At 37.3% G+C, this 21,959-nt stretch overlaps 1 protein-coding gene across 9 annotated transcripts in view; it reads left to right on the forward strand.

Moving 5' to 3' along the window:
- PCNX1 (pecanex 1) overlaps nucleotides 1-21,959 on the forward strand; it is a 172,350-nt gene that overhangs the window by 18,610 nt on the left and 131,781 nt on the right. For all 9 annotated transcript variants that reach the window (XR_007475658.1, XR_007475657.1, XM_004262188.3 and 6 more), the window contains exon 2: nucleotides 12,743-12,951. Coding sequence is in view for 7 of the 9 variants with exons in the window: in XM_004262188.3 (XP_004262236.2) it covers nucleotides 12,743-12,951 (209 nt within the window). In the remaining 2 variants the exon portion in view is untranslated. The remainder of the gene's footprint in view (nucleotides 1-12,742; nucleotides 12,952-21,959) is intronic.

Raw genomic sequence — 21,959 nt, forward strand, 5'->3', positions numbered from 1 at the left:
TGTTCTGACATATTTTAATAACCAATTATAATTTCCAGATGTATATCAGTTATTTTTTTTACGATACTTCAGATTGGCTGTTGCTTGATGGTTTGGGAATTTAATCTCATCAGAAAACCATTTCAACATAGAGGAAAGCGTGAATTTGTTTTAGAAAGGATTTTTGTGTCATTAATTCCATCTATAGAGTTTGGATTGTTGGATATTCTATTTGAGGACCAATACCTGTTTGTTACCTTCATTTTTGAAAAATTTCTAGAATTTCAGTGTGCTATCTTTGAGAAATTGTAGACAGGAATTGTTTGAAGAATCTTTTGGAATTATGTGATGATTGTTTGTTACCCTCCTTTTGTTCTGAATAGTGATCTAAAGATGATTATGGAAACTGAGGGAAAACTCTGCTGTTAATGTACATTCCAGTTTTTTTCTTTCTCACCATCTTTTGTAGCATTCTGTCTCTAGTCTGCCATATTACTATATATATTTTAATACAAGCAAACCTCATTTTGTTGAACTTTGCTTTATTGTGCTTCACAGATACTGTGTTTTTTTTTTTCCACAAATTGAAGGTTTTGGCAGCTCTGTATCAAGCAGGTCTAATGGCACCATCTTTCCAACAGCATTAGCTCACTTTGTGTCTCTGTGTCCCATTTTGGTGATTCTTGCAGTATTTCAGATTTTTTCATTATTTGTTGTGATGATCAGTGATCCTCGATGTTACTGTTGTAGTTGTTTGGGGGCACCACAAACCGTGTCCACATAAGCCAGCAAACAATTGGTAAACGTGTCTTCTGACTGCTCCAGCTGTTCTCCACCTCTCTCGGTTTCCTCAGGCTTCCTTATTCTCTGAGACACAACAGTATTGAAATTAGGCCAATTAATAACCCTTCAGTGGTCTTTAAGTGTTCAACTGAAACTGTCTCACTTTAAATTTCTCATTTTAAATAAAAAGCTATAAATGATTAAGCTTAGTGAGGAAGGCATGTCAAAAGCCGAGACAGGCTGAAGGCTAGGTCTCTTGCCCCAAACAGCCAAGTTGTGAATGCAAAGGAAAAGTTCTTGAAGGAAATTAAAAGTGCTACTCCAGTGAACACGTGGATGACAAGAAAGTGAAATAGCCTTATCGCTGATATGGAGAAAGCTCGAGTGGCCTGATGATCAAACCACCCACAGCAGTCCCTTTAGCCAAAGCCTCATCCAGAGCAAGGTCCTGACTCTCCAATTCTGTGAAGGCTGAGAGCGGTGAGGAAGCTGCAGAAGAAAAGTTTGGAGCTGGCAGAGGTTGGTTCATGAAGCTTGATGAAAGAAGCCATCTCCGTAACGTCAGAGTGCAAGGTAAAGCAACAGGTGCTAATGTGGAAGCTGCAAGTTATCCAGAAGATCCAGCTAAGATCATTAATTAAGGTGGATACACTAAACAACAGATTTTCAGTGTAGATGAGACAGCATTCTATTTGAAGAAGATGCCTCCTAGGACTTTCATAGCTAGAGAGAAGTCAGTGCCTGCCTTCAGAGCTTCAAAGGACAGGCTGATTCTTTCATTAGGGGCTGCTGCAGCTGGTGACTTTTTTTTTTTTTTTTTTTTTTGCAGTATGCGGGCCTCTCACTGTTGTTGGCCAACAGGCACATGAAAAGATGCTCAAGGGCCTCTCCCGTTGCGGAGCACAGGCTCCGGATGCGCAGGCTCAGCGGCCATGGCTCACGGGCCCAGCTGCTCCGCAGCATGTGGGATCCTCCCGGACCGGGGCACGAACCCGTGTCCCCTGCGTCGGCAGGCGGACTCTCAACCACTGCGCCACCAGGGAAGCCCCTGGTGACTTTTTAAGTTGAAGCCAATGCTCATTTACCATTCCAAAAATTCTAGGGCCCTTAAGAATTATGCTAAATCTACTCTGCCTGTGCTCTATTGGAAAAGCAAAGCCTGGGTGACAGCACATCCATTTACAACATGGTTTACTGTATATTTTATGTCTCAACAGTAGATCTCACTCTTGAGACCTACTGCTGAGAAAAGAAGATTCTTTTCAAAATATTACTGCTTATTGACAATGCACCTGGCCCCTCAAGAGCTCGGATGGAGATGTACAATGAAATTCTTTTTTTTTTTTTCATGTTTGCTAACACTATCCATTCTGCAGCCCACGGATCAAGAAGTAATTTTGGGCACTTCTTGGTGACCCAGTGGCTAAGACTCTGCGCTCCCAATGCAGGGGGCCCGGGTTCAATCCCTGGTCATGGAACTAGATCCCACATGCTGCAATTAAGAGTTCACATGTTGCAACTAAAGATCCTGCATGCTGCAACTAAAGATCCCACATGCCGCAACTAAAGATCCCCCACACTGCAGTGAAGATCCCATGTGCCCCAACTAAGACCCGGCACAGCCAAATAAATAAATAAATATTTTTTTAAAAAAGGAGTAATTTCGACTTTCAAGTCTCATTATTTAAGAAATACATTTTTTGGGCTTCCCTGGTGGCGCGGTGGTTGAGAGTCCGCCTGCCGATGCAGGGGACACGGGTTCGTGCCCTGGTCCAGGAGGATCCCACATGCTGTGGAGCTGCTGGGCCTGTGAGCCATGGCCGCTGGGCCTGCACGTCCGGAGCCTGTGCTCTGCAACAGGAGGGGCCACAACAGTGAGAGGCCCGCGTACCGCAAAAAAAAAAAAAAAAAGAGAAAAATACATTTCTTAAGGCCATAGTTGCCATAGATAGTGATTTCTCTGGATCTGGGCAAAGTAAATTGAAAAACTGGAAAGTATTCACCATTCTTGATGCCATTAAGAACACTCGTGATTCATGGAAGGGGGTCAAAATATTGAACATTAACAGGAATTTGGAAGAAGTTGATTCCAACCCTCATGGATGAGTTTGAGGGGTTCTGGACTTCAGTGGAGGAAGTAACTGCAGTTGTTGTGGAAATACTAAGAGAACTAGGATTAGAAGTAGAGCCTGAAGATGTGACTGAATTGCTGCCATCTCATGATAAGAAAAAAATTTTTTTTTTTGGCCACACCACGCAGCATGTGGGATCTTAGTTCCCCGACCAGGGATTGAACCCACGCCCCCTGCAGTGGAAGCATGGAGTTTTAACCACTGGACTGCCAGGGAAGTCCCTCATGATAAAATTTTAACAGATGAGGAGTTGCTTCTTAATGGGTGAGGAAAGAAAGTGGTTTGTTGAGATGGAAACTACTCCTGGTAAAGATGCTGTGAACATTGTTGAAATGACAAAGGATTTAGAATATTACAAAAACCTAATTGATAAAGCAGTGGTAGGGTTTGAGAGGATTGACTTTAATTTTGAAAGATGTTCGAGTGTGGGTAAAATGCTATCAAACAGTGTTGCATGCTACAGAGAAATCATTCATGAAAGGAAGATTCAGTCCATGTGGCAACCTTCTTTGCTGTCTTATTTTAAGAAATGGCCACGCCCACCCCAGCCTTCGGCATCCACGACCCTGATCAGTCACCAGCCATCAGCATGGAGGCAAAACCTCTACCAGCAAAAAGAGTATGATTCACTGAAGGCTCAGATGATGTAGCATTTTTAGCACAGTATCTTTTAATTAAGATATGTTCCTTTTTTTAGACATAATGCTTGCACACTTAATAGACCACAGTATAGTGTAAATGTAACTTATATGCACTTGGAAACCAAAAAATTCATGTGACTCGCTTTATTGCGGTGGTCTGGATCCACACCCACGATATCTCACAGGTATGCCTGTGTACGGCTAGATTCCCCGACTCCCCAACAATTATCCCTGAGCAAAGAAAGAATTACCATATTATCAGAGTCGTTACAAAGTCTTTTATATTACCTGCTGCTTGCTCAGTTACTTTTTTCACCCAGTTGCTTTTTTGTGTTTTCAACAACATGTTTTTTTTGTTAAAGTCCTAAAAAGCTTAACATATCAATAGGTATAGTAACTATTACTAGGGTTATAACTTAATAATTTGCAAGTATTGAATGTCATAATAAATTATTAAAGGTAAAACAATGTTACTCAGTTATGGAGATAGGAATATGCATTTATGATGTGAATGGAAAAAGAACAGTTGTCCTAATGAAATGCAAATGGATATTTGTTATAAGCAGAATTTCCAGTAACAGCATCATGTACTTTTAAAAAGCCTTGTAACTTAAATGACATATACCAAAATGATGATGATGTGCTATGTAAGCCTATGTTAAATAACTCATGTTGGCTTTTGTGACGAAGAAAGCTCTGTTGCTAAAGGTATATGTAAATGAATTGAACAAAATTGTTTTATGAAATAGGGTAGAAATATAGTATATCTAAATATATTTTATAGAACATTTTAACTGTAAAGACATTGACTTTCACCAGAATTTACAGGTTCAGATTGTCTAAAAGCCTTTTCTTTCCTTGTTGGGAAAATTAAAAGTATAGGAAAATTCCTATAAAGTATAGGCGATAACTTTAGTCCATCAGTATACATCCTTGCTTTTATTTCTTAGGACTCTTATTCCCTCCCTTATTTTTCACATTTGTGCCCTGACTTCTCATTTATGTTTTATATATGCCTATCCTGCCTATCTTTAGCGCCTAACACATATTATTGGTGATGAGTTGTAGGTACTGTATTACTTTGGTCTCTTTGCATCTTGTTAATATGTATTTTTGAATGTTGCTTTCCTACAAAGAACATTCTACTGTAGATAAAAATGTAAATACAAATATATGTTTTAGGTGACGTAAATATAAAATGCAAATATAAACAGAAAAATATCTAGTATTTTTAATGATTGTATTTGTATTAAAATAGTATGTAGATAAAATTCAAACTTCTGCAGAAATATGGATAGGCTCAAGTTCCAGTAGTCACTTGTAAACCAGTGCCTTTGGGGAAAATGTATTCTGAGTTTGTTCGAGGTTCTTAGCTGGCCTGCTGAAATCAGTTTGACTCCCTATGTAGTTGGAATTCTAGGAAGTTATATTTTGGGTTTTTTTTCCTGTGGGCAAGTATGCCTGAATCCTGACATTGGGAGTAGTTTCTTTTTCTTCTGCAGCCCGTCCTATGAAAGGAGGTATTTACCTGCAGTGCTTAATCGTCAATCCCCGAAGGGGGCTGTGACAAGGGCCGAATCCCTAGAGTTAGGGTTGTGACACAAGGGCTTTCCTAAGTCCTTTGGGGGCAGCCTACATACAAAAACCCTAAGGTTTAAAAACAGTCCTTTTCTTTCTGATCCAACCTCTTTCTTTACCCCTAATTAATAGTCATTGTCTACAATTTATGGGCAATATTTGGTTACTAAGACCTTCTCCCTCCCTTTTCCCCCAACATTCTCTCTGTTGGCCAGAAACGAAAGGGGATACAGATATGGAACTGAATTCTGCACTTTGCAGGAATTAGCTTATGCATTTATCTTTTTTTGTGAATAAGCCAGAAGGGATTTTCCATCAGGATGAGGAAGTACAGGTATTCCCACAGCTTCAGGTATACCAGTAGAAAAGCTAGAACCCAGGGCCAATTGGCTATCTTGGTATAGCTTTATGAAGACTCGTTCTTAATTCTTTGCCCGGTTGGCCATTTGTGCCCAGCAGAATAGCCATAGGCCTGATGCATTTGGGGGTAGACTATGGAAGGAAGGGAGTACCCTTGTTATCGCTGTCTAGTTTTTCTTCTGAAAAAGTTTTAAGAAAAGTTATCCGGATATTATTGATGGATGGAATTTATAATTTAGGACAGGATTAGTATCTGTGGTTCCCTGTCCCATCCCCAGGGCATAAGGCATACTGCTTCAAATTCTTGTTTTCATTTACCAGATTTTTTTGGCTATAATTTTATTTTTACTTCCTTTTCTATTACATGTTGACAGAGCAGAGAGGACTTTAAAGCTAAGAAAAATTTAAGTTCAGTTTTTCTGTCTAAATATCTCAGTGATTGTTTATGTTGTAGCTTGGTAAAAGCACCAGCTACCTTGGTAGTTGGCAGCGTTCAGTGATCCCAAACCACACGAGGAGAGACGCTTGACTTAAAAGGAATAATCTGAATGAATTTAGTGTTTTGAACTTGGAAGCAAAAGTGTTACTCAGTTTTTTCTTATAGCTGGATATCGAACTATGATTTATCGTAAGGCAGCAAAGAAAGGCCTCAGGGGAATGACAGTTGTATTTATTAATTACAAATTTATGGCTAAACATTTTGAGGAAAAATATCTAATTAAAGGAGATGTGTAGAAACGTGACCTTCTTGCTATCTATTTGTTTTGAAAGGCTGACCTAAATTTGTTTTTTCACTTCTACGATTCTGTTTTGTTTTTCTTTTCTTTTGGCTGTGCCACATGGCTTGTGGGATCTTAGCTCCCCAACCAGGCATTGAACGCAGGCCCCCAGCAGTGAGAGCACAGAGTCCTAACCAGGGAAGTCCCTTCTATGATTCTCTTAACAGTTAATCTACTGTTTTAGAGACAGTGAGGTTCAGTCTTCAGTGTTTGCGTTGGAAGTTTTCCTTCATAGTACAGAGAGACCCTCTGCCCCTCGTCCCTAGTTAGTTTCTTTTCATGAAACTTTGTCAAATAGTTTCGGAAAGCCATTGTTTTTCTCATTTTTCCAGTGATTTCTGTGGAACCAGTGGAATTTTCCATGACAATCCCAAACCAATGCTTTCTGTGTAAATTGATAGACTTTCTCACTGAAAGGGAAGAGCAATTACTGTCCTATGTTTGCTAGCAGTTACTTTGCTTCATAGTTGGATGAAACTGGGGATGTTGGAGATTATAGATTTGTACTTGGCATATATGAGGGGGAAGTGCTTGATGATCTTTTGTTTGGTGACGATATCTTACTGGTGAGAGAAGAAAATAAACTTTGATTTAGAGCAGGTATCAATAAACTACGGCCCATGTAGTTTTTGTATGGCCCATGAGCTAAGTAAGGATGGTTTTTACAGTTTTTAGTGGTTGGAAAAAATCAAAAGAAGAGTAATACTTTATGCTATGTAAAAATTAAATGAATTTCAAATTTCAGTGTCTACAAAGTGTCCATAGAGTTTTATTGGAAAACACCATGTTCATGTTCACGTTCATGTATGCTGCCTATAGCTGCTTTCAGACTACAACAGCAGTGTTGAGTGGTTATGACAGATCATATGACTTGCAGACTGTGAAATATTTTTTGTTTCAAACAGAAAAAGTCTGCCAACCCCTGATTTAGAGACAACTGGGTATCATGATGAAGAGCAAGGACTCTGGAGCCAAACTGCTCCTTAACGTCTCATTCTGAGACCTTGAGCAAGTTACTTACCTCTTTGTGCTTCAGTTTCTAAATTTGTAAAATGGGAAGAATGATAGTGCTGACTTCATGAGGTGATTGTGAGGGTTAAATGAGTTAATATACATAAAGCACTTAGAAACGTGCCTAGCACATGGTGTTCGCTAAGTGTTAGATGTTAGTTGATATCTAAGTATGTTAGTTGGCACTAAGTGTTGTAACATGAACTGGAAAAGATGCAGTGAAATCAGTTCTAATTGAGAACAGCTACAAATATATTAAGGAAGGATACGCATTTGTTAACAGTATGCTTCAGATCTCGACTCAGTGGTGTAGAAAATAGAGAAAATTAAGATTCCACCACAAAGCATAGACAGTGAACATAATGTCTTTACATTGCTGCACAATGAAATGAGCATTGTGTAACAGATAGCTTTTCTGCCATGCAGTGTGCCTGCCATAGGGGAGAATTATTCGCTTGAGTTTTGAAATGAAATATAAGATAAATTTACTTCATGGCACTGTTAATTCCGGTATGACCATTTCTGTGATTCCAAGTGGCTTTCTCAAGAGTCCTATCAGAAATACATTTGGCGTCTTGAATAGCTTGAACCTATCACTCCTGGCTGAAATAACACAACTTTTTAACGTTCAGGATAAACTGTCAGAATTTAAGAAGTGGTGTAAATGGCTCAGTCTCCTAGCTTGTTTCCCAACATTTGACTTTCCTCACCAGAGAGAAAAGAGTGAAACATTCGTCCGTCTAACTTTTCAAATTGTAGTAAAAAACACGTAACATAAAATTTACCATTTTAACACAATTTTAAGTGTTCTATTCAGTAGTGTTAAGTATATTTACATTGTTGTGGAATTCATTTCCAGGACCTTTTCATTCTGCAAAACTGAAACTCTATACCCATTAAACAACAGCTCTTCACTCTCTCTCCCACCAGCCCGTGGCAGCCATCATTCTGCTTTCTATTTCTATGAATTTGACTACTTTAGATACCTCATATAAGTGGAATCATCCAGTATTTTGCCTTTTTGTTACTGGCTTATTTCACTTAGCATACTGTTCTCAAGGTTCATCCGTGCAGCAGCATGCGACAAGAGTTCATTCCTTTAGGGCTTCCCTGGTGGCGCAGTGGTTGAGAGTCCGCCTGCCGATGCAGGGGACACGGGTTCGTGCCCTGGTCCGGGAAGATCCCACATGCCGCGGAGCGGCTGGGTCCGTGAGCCAGGCCCGCTGAGCCTGTGCTCTGCAACGGGAGAGGCCACAACAGTGAGAGGCCCGCGTACTGCAAAAAAAGAAAAAAAAAAAAAGAGTTCATGCCTTTTAATGTTGAATAATGCATCATAAATATAGACCACATTTTGTTTATCTATTCGTCCATTCATAGACACTGCTTTGCTTCCATCTCTTGGCTATTGTGCGTAATGCTGCTGTGTACATGAATGTCCAGATATCTTTTTGAGATCCTGCAGTTTATTCAAGATTCGATTTATTCTTTGGAATAAATACCCAGAAGTGGAATTGCTAGATCGTATGGTAATTCTATTTTTAATATTTTTGAGGAACCACCATACTGTTTTCATAGAGGCTGCATCATTTTACTGTCCCACCAACAGCGTACAGAGGTTCCAATTTCTCCACACCGATGCCAACACTTGTTATTTTCTGTCCTTTTTTTTTTTTCTGGTTAATTGATAGTAGCCATCCTAATGGGTATGTGGTAATATTTAATTGTAGTTTTCATTTACATTTCTATTCATCCAACTTCTAAGAGGATTGATCTTATGTAAAGTATCTAACATAGTTCTTAGTAAGGAGGCTTACTACAATTTTGGGGGCTATGTTTGATCTGAATATCTAGAGCTCTCTGACAGCTGTTAACACTTCCTGCCATTCAGGGCTGTATAATTGAGAGTTAAGATTTTTTTTAAACTTCTTGCAAATAAGGTGACAAACGGCCTTGATGTGGAACTTGACCTATTGATAAGGCATCCATTAATGAGAAGAATGTAGATCATGTCTTTGTAAAAGATGAAAGCTAATATACTCTTTTCCTAATATGAAAACCTTTTTATCGCTATTAAAATTTTAGCTCTCTTTTCTAACTATAAAAGAAATACATGCTTATTAACAAAAAATCAAGAAAATACAGTAAAACGTAAGTTTACATTTGGAATACAACACATATTGTATGTGTACAGTTAATGTTGCTGCCTGTAGCTGTAGTTTTTACTGTTACATTCCATTGGTAACTAGTCTGCCGTTTTCCATTTTCCTTTTGATTTTCAATTGAGGTTCCCCCCCCACCCCCAGTTTTTGGTAAAAGTCTTATGCTGCGAGTGTAAGAGTTTCTTTCATTTTTATGCTTATGAGAGAAATTGCTGGATCTTGGGTGATGTATCTATCAATTTATGTTTCTACTAGCAGTTTACAAGAGGTCTGGTTGTCCATACTTAATTTTGTCTGATTTCTTAATTTTTGTTCATTAAGATGGGTGTTAATGATACATTGTTGAGGTTTTACATTTTATTTTGCTCATTACTGATGAAGTTGAACATGTTTTCATGTTGTTTTTATTGGCTATTTATATTTTTCTGGGTAAGTTCTGTCTGTTGTCCTTTATTTTCATTGGTCTGCCTCTTTGTTATTGATTTTGAAGGAATTCTTTATATTTATTCTTTATATAATATACATGTTATATATATACACATACATATATAAATATATACATATTGCTATATACAGTGATACATGCTTTTAAAATAATTAATTTCATGGAAAGTCATTTTATTTTAAATACAGCAGTGTGTACATGTCAATCCCAAACTCCCAATCTATCCCTCCACCCCACTCTTCCCCCCTGGTAACCATAAATTCGTTTTCTAAGTCTGTGAGTTTGTTTCTGTTTTGTAAGTAAGTTCATTTGTATCTTTTTTTTTTAGATTCAGCATATAAGTGATATCATATGATATTTGTCTTTCTCTGTCTGACTTCACTTAGTATGATAATCTCCAGGTCCACCCATGTTGCTGCAAACGGTATTATTTCATTCTTTTAAACGGCTGAGTAATACTGTATATATGTACAATATTACTTGTATATATGTACCACATCTTTATCCATTCACCTGTCGATGGACATTTAGGTTGCTTCCATGTCTTGGCTGTTGTAAACAGTGATGCAGTGAACATTGAGGTGCATGTATTTTTCTGAACTATGGTTTTCTTCAGATATATGCTAAGGAGTGGGATTGCTGGATCATACAGTAGCTCTGTTTTTAGTCTGGAAATGAGGGTGTTGAACTAAATGATCTCCAAGAATTCCAGTTCTTAAGTGAACATATCATATGGAAATCAGCATCATGCAGAACTTCTATAAATATTCTAAGCAGTGTATGTGTTTGTATGTATTTATGTGCATGTTTACTTTGAAATTTTTGTCAATTTGTGTGTGTGTGTTTCTGTTTGGAAAAAGTTTTTCAGGGAACTGTTTTTTTTTGCAATGAATGTTAGATTTATTAAAGCTATAAATTAACAGAATTTTAAACTCAACTCTTTACAAATTGAACACATTTTAACAATCATTTTTAAGAGATTCAGTTTTTTCATGTAGCTTAAGATCCCTTGAATTTAAATTGCATTTATAAATTTTAAGTAAATTATGTAAATTAACAAATCTTTGGAGTACTTAACTCTTCTAAACCTGATATTTATGGATTTTGTAAGATTTTAAATACATTTTATAAGCCTAGATCTGTTATTCAATGACATTTTAAATTGAAATCACCAGTGTAATTTTTTAGATACACCAATATGAAGGGCTTCTTAATCTAAGCATTTAAAAATACCAAATAGGACTTCTCTGGTGGTGCAGCGCTTAAGCATCCGCCTGCCAATTCAGGAGGCACAGGTTCGATCCCTGGTCTGGGAAGATCCTACATGTCGCAGAGCAGCTAAGCCCGTGTGCCGCAACTACTGAGCTTGTGCTCTAGAACCCGTGAACCACAACTACTGAAGTCTGTGCGCCTAGAGCCTGTGCTCCGCAACAAGAGAAGCCACCACAGTGAGAAGCCCATGCACCGCAATGAAGAGTAGCCCCCGCTCGCCGCAACTAGAGAAAGTTGCAGCGATGAAGACCCAACACAGCCAAAAATAAATAAAATTAAAAAATAAAAATACCAAATATTTACCTATTATGCCTGCACTCAACCCAAAAGTATTAAACTTTAGGCTTGATTTACTTTCTTTTCCCGCCTCCCAGTTCCAACCCACACTGTTTCCCTCTCTCTACCTCCCAAATAACTGTCTTATTTTTTAAACTTTTATCATATCTGTCTTTGAAACCTCCCTGGTTCATTAGAACCTTTTCAATTTCACCTTCTCAAGCGATTTGAGGATATCTTTCCAAGTAAATTTAGAGCCATGTTCTCAGATTACTGAGGTGGAACCTTATGAAAATATGTGAAATCTAGAGCTGTAAACACCTGGGATGATTTTTTTCTCATGAAAAGGGGCATAACTTGAGCCTAGTTTTATAGGCTTTGCTAACAGTGACTCTGAGTCATGCCTTCCAAGTGGGGTGTTCTCCAGCCTGCCAGCCCTGGACTCATGTCCACATCACTGAATTCTCAGGTATGATGGGTGTGCAGTCCCCATGCCCAGGATGCTTCTGACTTATTTCAATAAATCTATTTATTGCTTGATTCTATTCTGTATTCTTTTATTCGTTTTATTTGACAGGTTACAATTTTTCAGTATTTTAAGCATTTAAGTATTTTAAAATAAAACATTTGGATTTTGAATGTCCCCCATGTCTTATCTGGTTTTATAGTCATAGTTCTAAGGTTATTCTCATAAGTTTTAACTTGGGATTTTCTAGAACACAAAGTTTATATCCTAAAAAAAAGTTACAGGGAGCACATAAACAGAGATTATGTGTATTTGGAGCACAACCCTGTCTTATTCACATATTATATAATGTGATACCTTAACTCTCTACTTGTATTATAAGCTTTTTGGCATGGACTTTGTAACAGTGCTGTCCAGTGGACATATATTGTAAGCCACATATGTAATTTAAAACTTTTCTAGTAGCTACATTAAAAATAAAAGTAACAGATGAAATTAACTTTAATAATATATTTTATTTAACCCAGTATAATCTAAATATATTTCAACATGTAATCAGTATAAAAATTGAGATATTTTGCATTCTTTTTTTCATACTGAATTTTCAAAATCCAGTGTTATTTTATTCTTAGTGCACATCTCAATTCAGGCTAACCACATTTCAAGCACTCAATAGCCACACGTAGCAAGTGGCTACTGTATTGGGTGGTGCTGTCTTATACTTTTACAACTTAGTGCTAGGAACACAATTGTTGCTTTGTGTGAGAATGTGTGTGTTTATTATTTTAGTTACAGATTTCTCTCATTGAATAAAGTATAAGATATGTTAAAATTCCTATCTTTATTTTCTTTCTCTTTAAGGCCCTTCCTTCTTCCATGATTATAGTAGCAGTCTATTGTCCTGTGATAGCTGCTGTTTTCATTGTTCTGAAGATGGTCAACTATCGACTCCACAGAGCACTTGATGCTGGAGAGATTGTAGATAGGAACACAAATGATTTCACAGATCAGCGAGCCAGAGCTGAGCAAGGCAACTGTTCAACAAGGAGAAAAGACAGCAATGGCCCAAGGTAAGGAAACCCATGCCACTCAGTTTGTAACGATGTACAGTGATGCATGTGTACAATGATGTTATTATTGTGTCATGCCTGTTCTGTTTACCTGGTTTTAAGGCAGTGGTAGATCTTACCACTGTTGATACAGTGACAAGTGTGATTGTCACATTAGACCACAGCAAAGCTGACTGGCTATCTGGGGATATATCAGTATCCTTGGCCTTGTTAATAAATAACATTTTAGAACAATAGTAGTCATAATAGTGTAATAGTTATTCATACCAAAGACCAAAACCAATGGAAAACAGGTTAAAGAAGTAATAAAACATGGCTTTATAAATCTAAACATTTATTTTTATACATATAAATAAAATGTGTATATATATCTTAAGCAAACTGTGATAATATTTTACTTGACATTTATAATCTACAGTTTTCATTTTATCCATTGTAAATTTTTTTCAATTTTATGTTCTTACCTTAGAAACTTAGCTGTTCCTTCCCTAGATCTTAGCATGACTGACTTCCTAGGTTTCAACTCTGTGTAGCTGTCACCCCTTCCTGGAGGCGTTCCTGGAGGCTGTCTCAGCTAAAATAGTCCCCTACTGCCCTCAGTCACATTCTATCCCATTACCTTGGCCTCACCCACTTTCTCTTTCTGACAGAGGGATTTATTTATCATAGTCAAAAGGTTATAGTGACTTTATAGAAATAATAGGTGTCCCTAATATAATTTTTAAACAGTTGCTATATGAGCACTTGACATTTTTAAGCTCATACAGTCCTCAAAAACAATTCTATGAGATGGTTGCTGTTATCATCCCTGATTTGCAGATGTGGAAAGTGAGGTGAGAAAGATCAAATAATCTAGGCTGTCAAGCTCTGGAGGCGAGGCCATGCTTTTAACCACTATGCCATGTTTCCAGTCAGTATAATATGAAATATTTCAGGTTCAAGATATAAATAATATCACTAAAAGTGGGTACTCAATATCTATTAAGACAGGTAATGTTTCTGTATATTCTCCAGTGCACTGAAAACCTTCATCCTTTTTGTTACATTTTCCTCCATCCCTAACATGATTACCCTGTTTGTTCATTGAACAGATATTTTACCTTATAATAATTTTGTTAATAGCATAAATCACTATCTGAAATTATCTTCCTTAATCATTTGTTTGCATTTATAAGCTTTCTGAAGGCAGGGCCTTGTTTTTCTTACAAACTATTATATTCCCAGGTTCCAGAACAGTGTCTTGCACTGATAGGTACTCAGGAAATACTTTGAACTACTGAAAATACTATTTCTGTGATAGTATTTTTTTGTTTGTTTCTTTGTTTTTTTATACAGCAGGTTCTTATTAGTCATCAATTTTATACACATAAGTGTATACATGTCAATTCCAATGGCCCAGTTCAGCACACCACCATCCCCACCCCCCCTGTGGTTTTCCCCCCTTGGTGTCCATATGTTTGTTCTCTACAACTGTGTCTCAACTTCTGCCCTGCAAACCGGCTCATCTGTACCATTTTTATAGGTTACACATACATGCGTTAATATACAATATTTGTTTTTCTCTTTCTGACTTACTTTACTCTGTATGACAGTCTCTAGATCCATCCACGTGTCAACAGATGACTCAATTTCGTACCTTTTTATGGCTGAGTAATATTCCATTGTATATATGTACCACAACTTCTTTATCCATTCATCTGTCGATGGGCATTTAGCTTGCTTCCATGACCTGGCTATTGTAAATAGTGCTGCAATGAACATTGGGGTGCATGTGTCTTTTTGAATTATGGTTTTCTCTGGATATATGCCCAGTAGTGGGATTGCTGGATCACATGGTACTTCTATTCTTAGTTTTTTAAGGAACCTCCATACTGTTCTCCATAGTGGCTGTATCAATTTATATTCCCACCAACAGTGTAAGAGGCTTCCTTTTTCTCCACACCCTCTCCAGCATTTGTTTGTAGATTTTCTGATGATGCCCATTCTAACTGGTGGGAGGTGATACCTCATTGTAGTTTTGATTTGCATTTCTCTAATAATTAGTGATGTTGAGCAGCTTTTCATGTGCCTCTTGGCCATCTGTATGTCTTCTTTGGAGAAGTGTCTATTTAGGTCTTCTGCCCATTTTTGGATTGGGTTGTTTGTTTCTTTAATATTGAGCTGCATGAGCTGTTTATATATTTTGGAGATTAATCCGTTGTCTGTTGATTCGTTTGCAAATATTTTCTCCCATTCTGAGGGTTGTCTTTTCGTCTTGTTTATGGTTTCCTTTGCTGTGCAAAAGCTTTGCAGTTTCATTAGGTCCGATTTGTTTATTTTTGTTTTTATTTCCATTACTCTAGGAGGTGGATCAAAAAAGATCTTGCTGTGATTTATGTCAAAGAGTGTTCTTCCTGTGTTTTCCTCTAAGAGTTTTATAGTGTCCGGTCTTTTACATTTAGGTCTCTAATCCATTTTGAGTTTATTTTTGTGTATGGTGTTAGGGAGTGTTCTAATTTCATTCTTTTACATGTAGCAGTCCAGTTTTCCCAGCACCACTTTTGAAGAGACTGTCTTTTCTCCATTGTATATCTTTGCCTCCTTTGTCACAGATTAGTTGACCATAGGTGTGTGGGTTTATCTCTGGGCTTTCTATCTTGTTCCATTGATCTATGTTTCTGTTTTTGTGCCAGTACCACATTGTCTCGATTACTGTATCTTTGTAATATAGTCTGAAGTCAGGGAGTCTGATTCCTCCAGCTCCGTTTTTTTCCCTCAAGACTGCTTTGGCTATTCGGGGTCTTTTGTGTCTCCATACAAATTTTAAGATGATTTGTTCTACTTCCGAAAAAAATGCCATTGGTAATTTAATAGCAATTGCATTGAATCTGTAGATTGCTTTGGGTAGTCCAGTCATTTTCACAATATTGGTTCTTCCAATCCAAAAACATGGTATATCTCTCCATCTGTTGGTATCATCTTTAATTTCTTTCATCAGTGTCTTATTGTTTTCTGCATACAGGTCTTTTGTCTCCCTAAGTAAGGAGACAAAAGACCTACCTAGAGAGACAAAAGGTAGGTAAAATACCTACAATTCCTAGGTATTTTATTATTTTTGTTGCAATGGTAAATGAGAGCGTTTCCTGAATTTCTCTTTCAGATTTTTCGTCATTCGTGTATAGGAATGCAAGAGATTTCTGTGCATTAATTTTGTATCCTGCAACTTTACCAAATTCATTGATTAGCTCTAGTAGTTTTCTGGTGACATTTTTAGAACTCTCTGTGTATAGTATCATGTCATCTGCAAGTAGTGACAGTTTTACTTCTTCTTTTCCAATTTGTATTCCTTTTATTTCTTTTTCTTCTCTGATTGCCATGACTAGGACTTCCAAAACTTTGTTGAATAATAATGGTGAGAGTGGACATCCTTGTCTTGTTCCTGATCTTAGAGGAAATGCTTTCAATTTTTCACCATTGAGAATGATGTTTGCTGTGGGTTGTTTGTATATGGCCTTTGTTATGTTGAGGTAGGTTCCCTCTGTGCCCACTTTCTGGAGAGTTTTTATCATAAATGGGTGTTGAATTTTGTCAAAAGTTTTTTCTGCATCTATTGAGATGATCATATGGTTTTTATTCTTCAATTTGATAATATGGTGTATCACATTGATTGATTTGCGTATATTGAAGAATCCTTGCATCCCTGGGATAAATCCCACTTGATCATGGTGTATGATCCTTTAAATGTGTTGTTGGATTCCGTTTGCTAGTATTTTGTGTGGATTTTTGCATCTATGTTCATCAGTGATATTGGTCTGTAATTTTCTTTTTTTGTAGTATCTTTCTCTGGTTTTGGTATCAGGGCGATGGTGACCTCATAGAATGAGTTTGGGAGTGTTCCTTCCTCTGCAATTTTTTGAAGAGTTTGAGAAGGATGGGTGTTAGCTCTTCTCTAAATGTTTGATAGAATTCACCTGTGAAGCCATCTGGTCCTGGACTTCTGTTTGTTGGAAGATTTTTAATCACAGTTTCAATTTCATTACTTGTGATTGGTCTGTTCATATTTTCTATTTCTTCCTGGCTCGTTCTGGGAAGGTTACACCTTTCTAAGAATTTGTCCATTTCTTCCAGGTTGTCCATTTTACTGGCATAGAGTTGCTTGTAGTAGTCTCTTAGGATGCCTTGTATTTCTGTGGTGTCTGTTGTAACTTTTCCTTTTTTATTTCTAATTTTATTGATTTGAGTCCTCTCCCTCTTTTTCTTGATGACTTTGGCTAATGGTTTATCAGTTTTGTTTCTCTTCGCGAAGAACCAGCTTTTAGTTTTATTGATCTTTGCTATTGTTTTCTTTGTTTCTATTTCATTTATTTCTGCTCTGATCTTTATGATTTCTTTCCTTCTGCTAACTTTGGGTTTGGTTTGTCCTTCTTTCTCTAGTTCCTTTAGGTGTAAGGTTAGATTGTTTAGTTGAGATTTTTCTTGTTTCTTGAGGTAGGCTTGTATAGTTATAAACTTCCCTCTTAGAACTGCTTTTGCTACATCCCATAGGTTTTGGATCGTCATGTTTTCATTGTCATTTGTCTCTAGGTATTTTTTGATTTCCTCTTTGCTTTCCTCAGTGATCTCTTCGTTATTTAGTAGCGTATTGTTTAGCTTCCATGTGTTTGTGTGTTTTACGTTTTTTTCCCTGTAATTCATTTCTAATCTCATAGCATTGTGGTCAGAAAAGATTCTTGATATGATTTCAATTTCCTTAAATTTACTGAGGCTTTATTTGTGACCTAAGATGTGATCTATCCTGGAGAATGTTCTGTGCACACTTGAGAAGAAAGTGTAATCTGCTGTTTTTGGATGGAATGTCCTATAAATATCAATTAAATCTATCTGGTGTATTGTGTCATTTAAAGCTTGTATTTCCTTATGAATTTTCTGTTTGGATGATCTGTCCATTGGTGTAAGTGAGGTGTTAAAGTCCCCCACTATTATTGTGTTACTGTCGATTTCCTCTTTTAGAGCTTTTAGCAGCTGCCTTTTGTATTGAGGTGCTCCTATGTTAGGTGCAAATATATTTATAATTGTTATATCTTCTTGGATTGATCCCTTGATCATTATGTAGTGTCCTTCCTGTCTCTTGTAACATTCTCTATTTTAAAGTCTATTTTATCTCATATGAGTATAGCTACTCCAGCTTTCTTTTGATTTTCATTTGCATGGAATATCTTTTTCCATCCCCTCACTTTCAGTCTGTATGTGTCCCTAGGTCTGTAGTGGGTCTCTTGTTTACAGCATATATATGGGTTTTGTTTTTGTATCCATTCAGCAAGCCTGTGTCTTTTGGTTGGAGCATTTAATCCTTTCATGTTTAAGGTAATTATCAATATGTATGTTCCTATGACCATTTTCTTAATTGTTTTGGGTTTGTGTTTGTAGGTCCTTTTCTTCTTTCGTGTTTCCCACTTAGAGAAGTTCCTTTAACATGTGTTGTAGAGCTGGTTTGGTGGTGCTGAATTCTCTTAGCTTTTGTTTGTGTGTAAAGCTTTTGATTTCGCCATCGAATCTGAGTGGGATCCTTGCCTTGTAGAGTGATATTGGTTGTAGGTTCTTCCCTTTCATCACTTTAAGTATATCATGCCCCTCCCTTCTGGCTTGTAGAGTTTCTGCTGAGAAATCAGCTGTTAACCTTACAGGAGTTCCCTTGTATGTTATTTGTCATTTTTCCCTTGCTGCTTTTAATAATTTTTCTTTGTCTTTAATTTTTGCCAATTTGATTACTATGTGTCTGGGCGTGTTTCTCCTTGGGTTTATCTTGTATGGAACTCGCTGTGCTTCCTGGACTTGGGTGGCTATTTCCTTTCCCATGTAAGGGAAGTTTTTGAGTATAATCTCTTCAAATATTTTCTCGGGTACTTTCTCTCTCTCTTCTCCTTCTGGGATCCCTATAATGCTAATGTTGTTGGGTTTAATGTTGTCCCAGAGGTTTCTTGGGCTGTCTTAATTTCTTTTCATTCTTTTTTCTTTATTCTGTTCCGTAGCAGTGACATCCACTATTCTGTCTTCCAGGTCACTTATCCATTCTTCTCCCTCAGTTATTCTGCTATTGATTCCTTCTAGTGTAGTTTTCATTTCAGTTATTGTATTGTTCATCTCTGTTTGTTTGCTCTTTAATTCTTCTAGGTCTTTGTTAAACATTTCTTGCATCTTCCTGGTCTTTGCCTCCATTCTTTTTCTGAGGTCCTGGATCATCTTCACTATCATTCTGAATTCTTTTTCTGGAAGGTTGCCTATGTCCACTTCATTTTGTTGTTTTTCTGGGGTTTTATCTTGTTCCTTCATCTGGTACATAGCCCTCTGCCTTTTCATCTTGTCTATCTCTCTGTGAATGTGGTTTTTGTTCCACATGCTGCAGGATTGTAGTTCTTCTTGCTTATGCTGTCTGCCCTCTGGTGGATGAGGCTATATCTAACTCTGTGATAGTATTTTTAATGACTACACTGTATTCCATTTTGTGTGTATATAGTACCTTAATTTAGCTATCTTGTTTTTAGTTATTTCAATTATTTTCTAATTTAAATTTGTGTGAGATCACTGTGATGTTCAAAGTTTAAATGACTAAATTTTTTATCATGATTTAGCAGAAGTAGAATTACCGGAAAGCTACACCCATTTTAAAGTTTCTCAATATATATTGCCAAATTCTGAAGATTTTTACCTTTTCATTACTGTGATCAGCAGTTTGAGGGCTTCTTTTTTCGTACTTTTCACTACACTATTTAGTATTTTCACAAACTGGTAAATAATTCATTGTTTACTTTTTTCAGTTTTTGGATTACTAGTGAAATGGAGCTATTTTTCTTGTGCTGTTCCATTTGTATTTGTTATTTTGTGAATTGTATATTTTTCTGTTGGTGGTTAGTTTTTTACTATTGATTTGAAGAAGATATTTATGAAGGATATCATTTTGTGTCAAATACTTTTCCTCACTTTATGGCAGTTTATTTATATGCCACTATTAATTTTTCTGTGATGTGTTCCATTCTATGAAACTTTATTAGTTCTGTCTTTTTTTTTTTTTTTTTTTTTGGTGGTACGTGGGCCTCTCACTGTTGTGGCCCCTCCCGTTGCTGAGCACAGGCTCTGGATGCGCAGGCTCAGCGGCCATGGCTCACGGGCCCAGCCGCTCCGCAGCATGTGGGATCCTCCCAGACGGGGGCACAAACCTGCGTCCCCTGCATCAGCAGGCGGACTCCCAACCACTGCGCCACCAGGGAAGCCCCACAGGGTATTTTCACGTTCAGTTTTACTAGGTAATACAAGCTGTTTGCCAAAACGATTGTACCAATTTATACTCTCACCGTTAGAATGTGAAAGTCCTTATTGTTTCATATCCTCAGTCTTTGATTTTGGTAAGTTTTAACAGTTTGCCGTTTTAACAGTTAAGTGTTAGATGTGTCTCATTTTGACTTTAGTTAACCTTTCTGATTACTAATGAGGCTGAGCATCTTATCTCACATATATAGTCCATTTAAGTTTTCTGTTCTTTCCGGTGCCCATTCGTTTCTTTTTTATTTTTCTTTGGAATTCTCTTTTTCTTATTGATTAAGAAAAATGAGTTTAAAAAAATATGTTCATTGTACTACTCCTTATTGGTTATGTACATTACAGACATCTTTTCCCAGTTTGTAGCTTGTCACTTTGCTTTTCTTAAGGTTTCTTATGATTATTATACATTCTTAAATTTAATACACAGTTTATCATTTTTTTGGTAATTAACAATTTTGTGTTTTGTTTAAGAAATTATTCCTACACAAATATCAGAAGAATACTCTCAGAAAGATTGTCTTTTTAAAGTTTCATGTTTCTTTTGTTTTCACATTTCAGTTTTGTTGGAAATTATTATGATCTGTTGTAAGGTAGGGATTCAGGATTTGTTTTTTTTCTTTATAAATAACTGGTTTAATCAGTATTTGTTAAACAGAGTATCTTTTCCTTGGTGATTTGCAGTAGTCATTTTGTCATAAATTAAGTTTTCATACATGGTGGGTATGTTTCTGGGCTCTCTTCTGTTCTGTTGATCTAGTTTATGCCTGTGCAGTTACCACACTATCCTAAGTGCTTTATAACATGACTTTTGATACCTAGTGGGGCAAACCTTGTACCTTGTTCTTTTTCAGGAGTTAATTTGCTACTGTCAGCTCCTTGATTTTTTTTTTTTTAAATAAATTTACCTTATTTATTTATTTTTGTCTGCTTTGGATCTTCATTGCTGTGCGCAGCCTTTCTCTAGTTGTTGCGAGCGGGGACTCCTCTTCGTTGTGATGTGCAGGCTTCTCATTGCGGTGGCTTCTCTTGTTGTGGAGCACGGGCTCTAGGCCCACGGGCTTCAGTAATTGTGGCACGTCGGCTCTAGAGCTCAGGCTCAGTTGTGGCACATGGGCTTAGTTGCTCCACGACATGTGGGATCTTCCCAGATGAGGGCTCGGACCCGTGTCCCCTGCATTGGCAGGCCAATTCTTAACCACTGTGCCACCAGGGAAGCCCCTCCTTGATCTTTGATGTAAACTTCAGAGTCTACTGGGCAAAATCTACAAGAACTTAGGGTTTTTATTGGAATTACACTGGCTATGTAGATTCCTCTGCTGAGAATTGGTATCTTTACAATATTAAATCTCTCCATTTATTTAGTCTTCTTTAATGTCTTTCAGTAAAGATTTATCATTTCTCCATTAAACGGCTTTCATAGGGCTTCTCTGGTGGCGCAGTGGTTGAGAGTCCGCCTGCCGATGCAGGGTATGCGGGTTCCTGCCCCGGTCCGGGAAGATCCCACGTGCCGCGGAGCGGATGGGCCCATGAGCCATGGCCGCTGAGTCTGCACGTCCGGACCCTTTGCTCCGTGACGGGAGAGGCCACAACAGTGAGAGGCCCGCGTACCGCAAAAAAAAAAAAAAAAGGCTTTCATAGCTTTTATTAAATTTGACAAATTATTTTATAGTTTTTCTGCTATTATATGATTTTTTCTATTTACCTTTTGATTT

The sequence above is a fragment of the Orcinus orca genome, chromosome 2 (genome assembly GCF_937001465.1).
Source record: "Orcinus orca chromosome 2, mOrcOrc1.1, whole genome shotgun sequence".
In the NCBI taxonomy this organism is placed as follows: Eukaryota; Metazoa; Chordata; class Mammalia; order Artiodactyla; family Delphinidae; genus Orcinus; species Orcinus orca.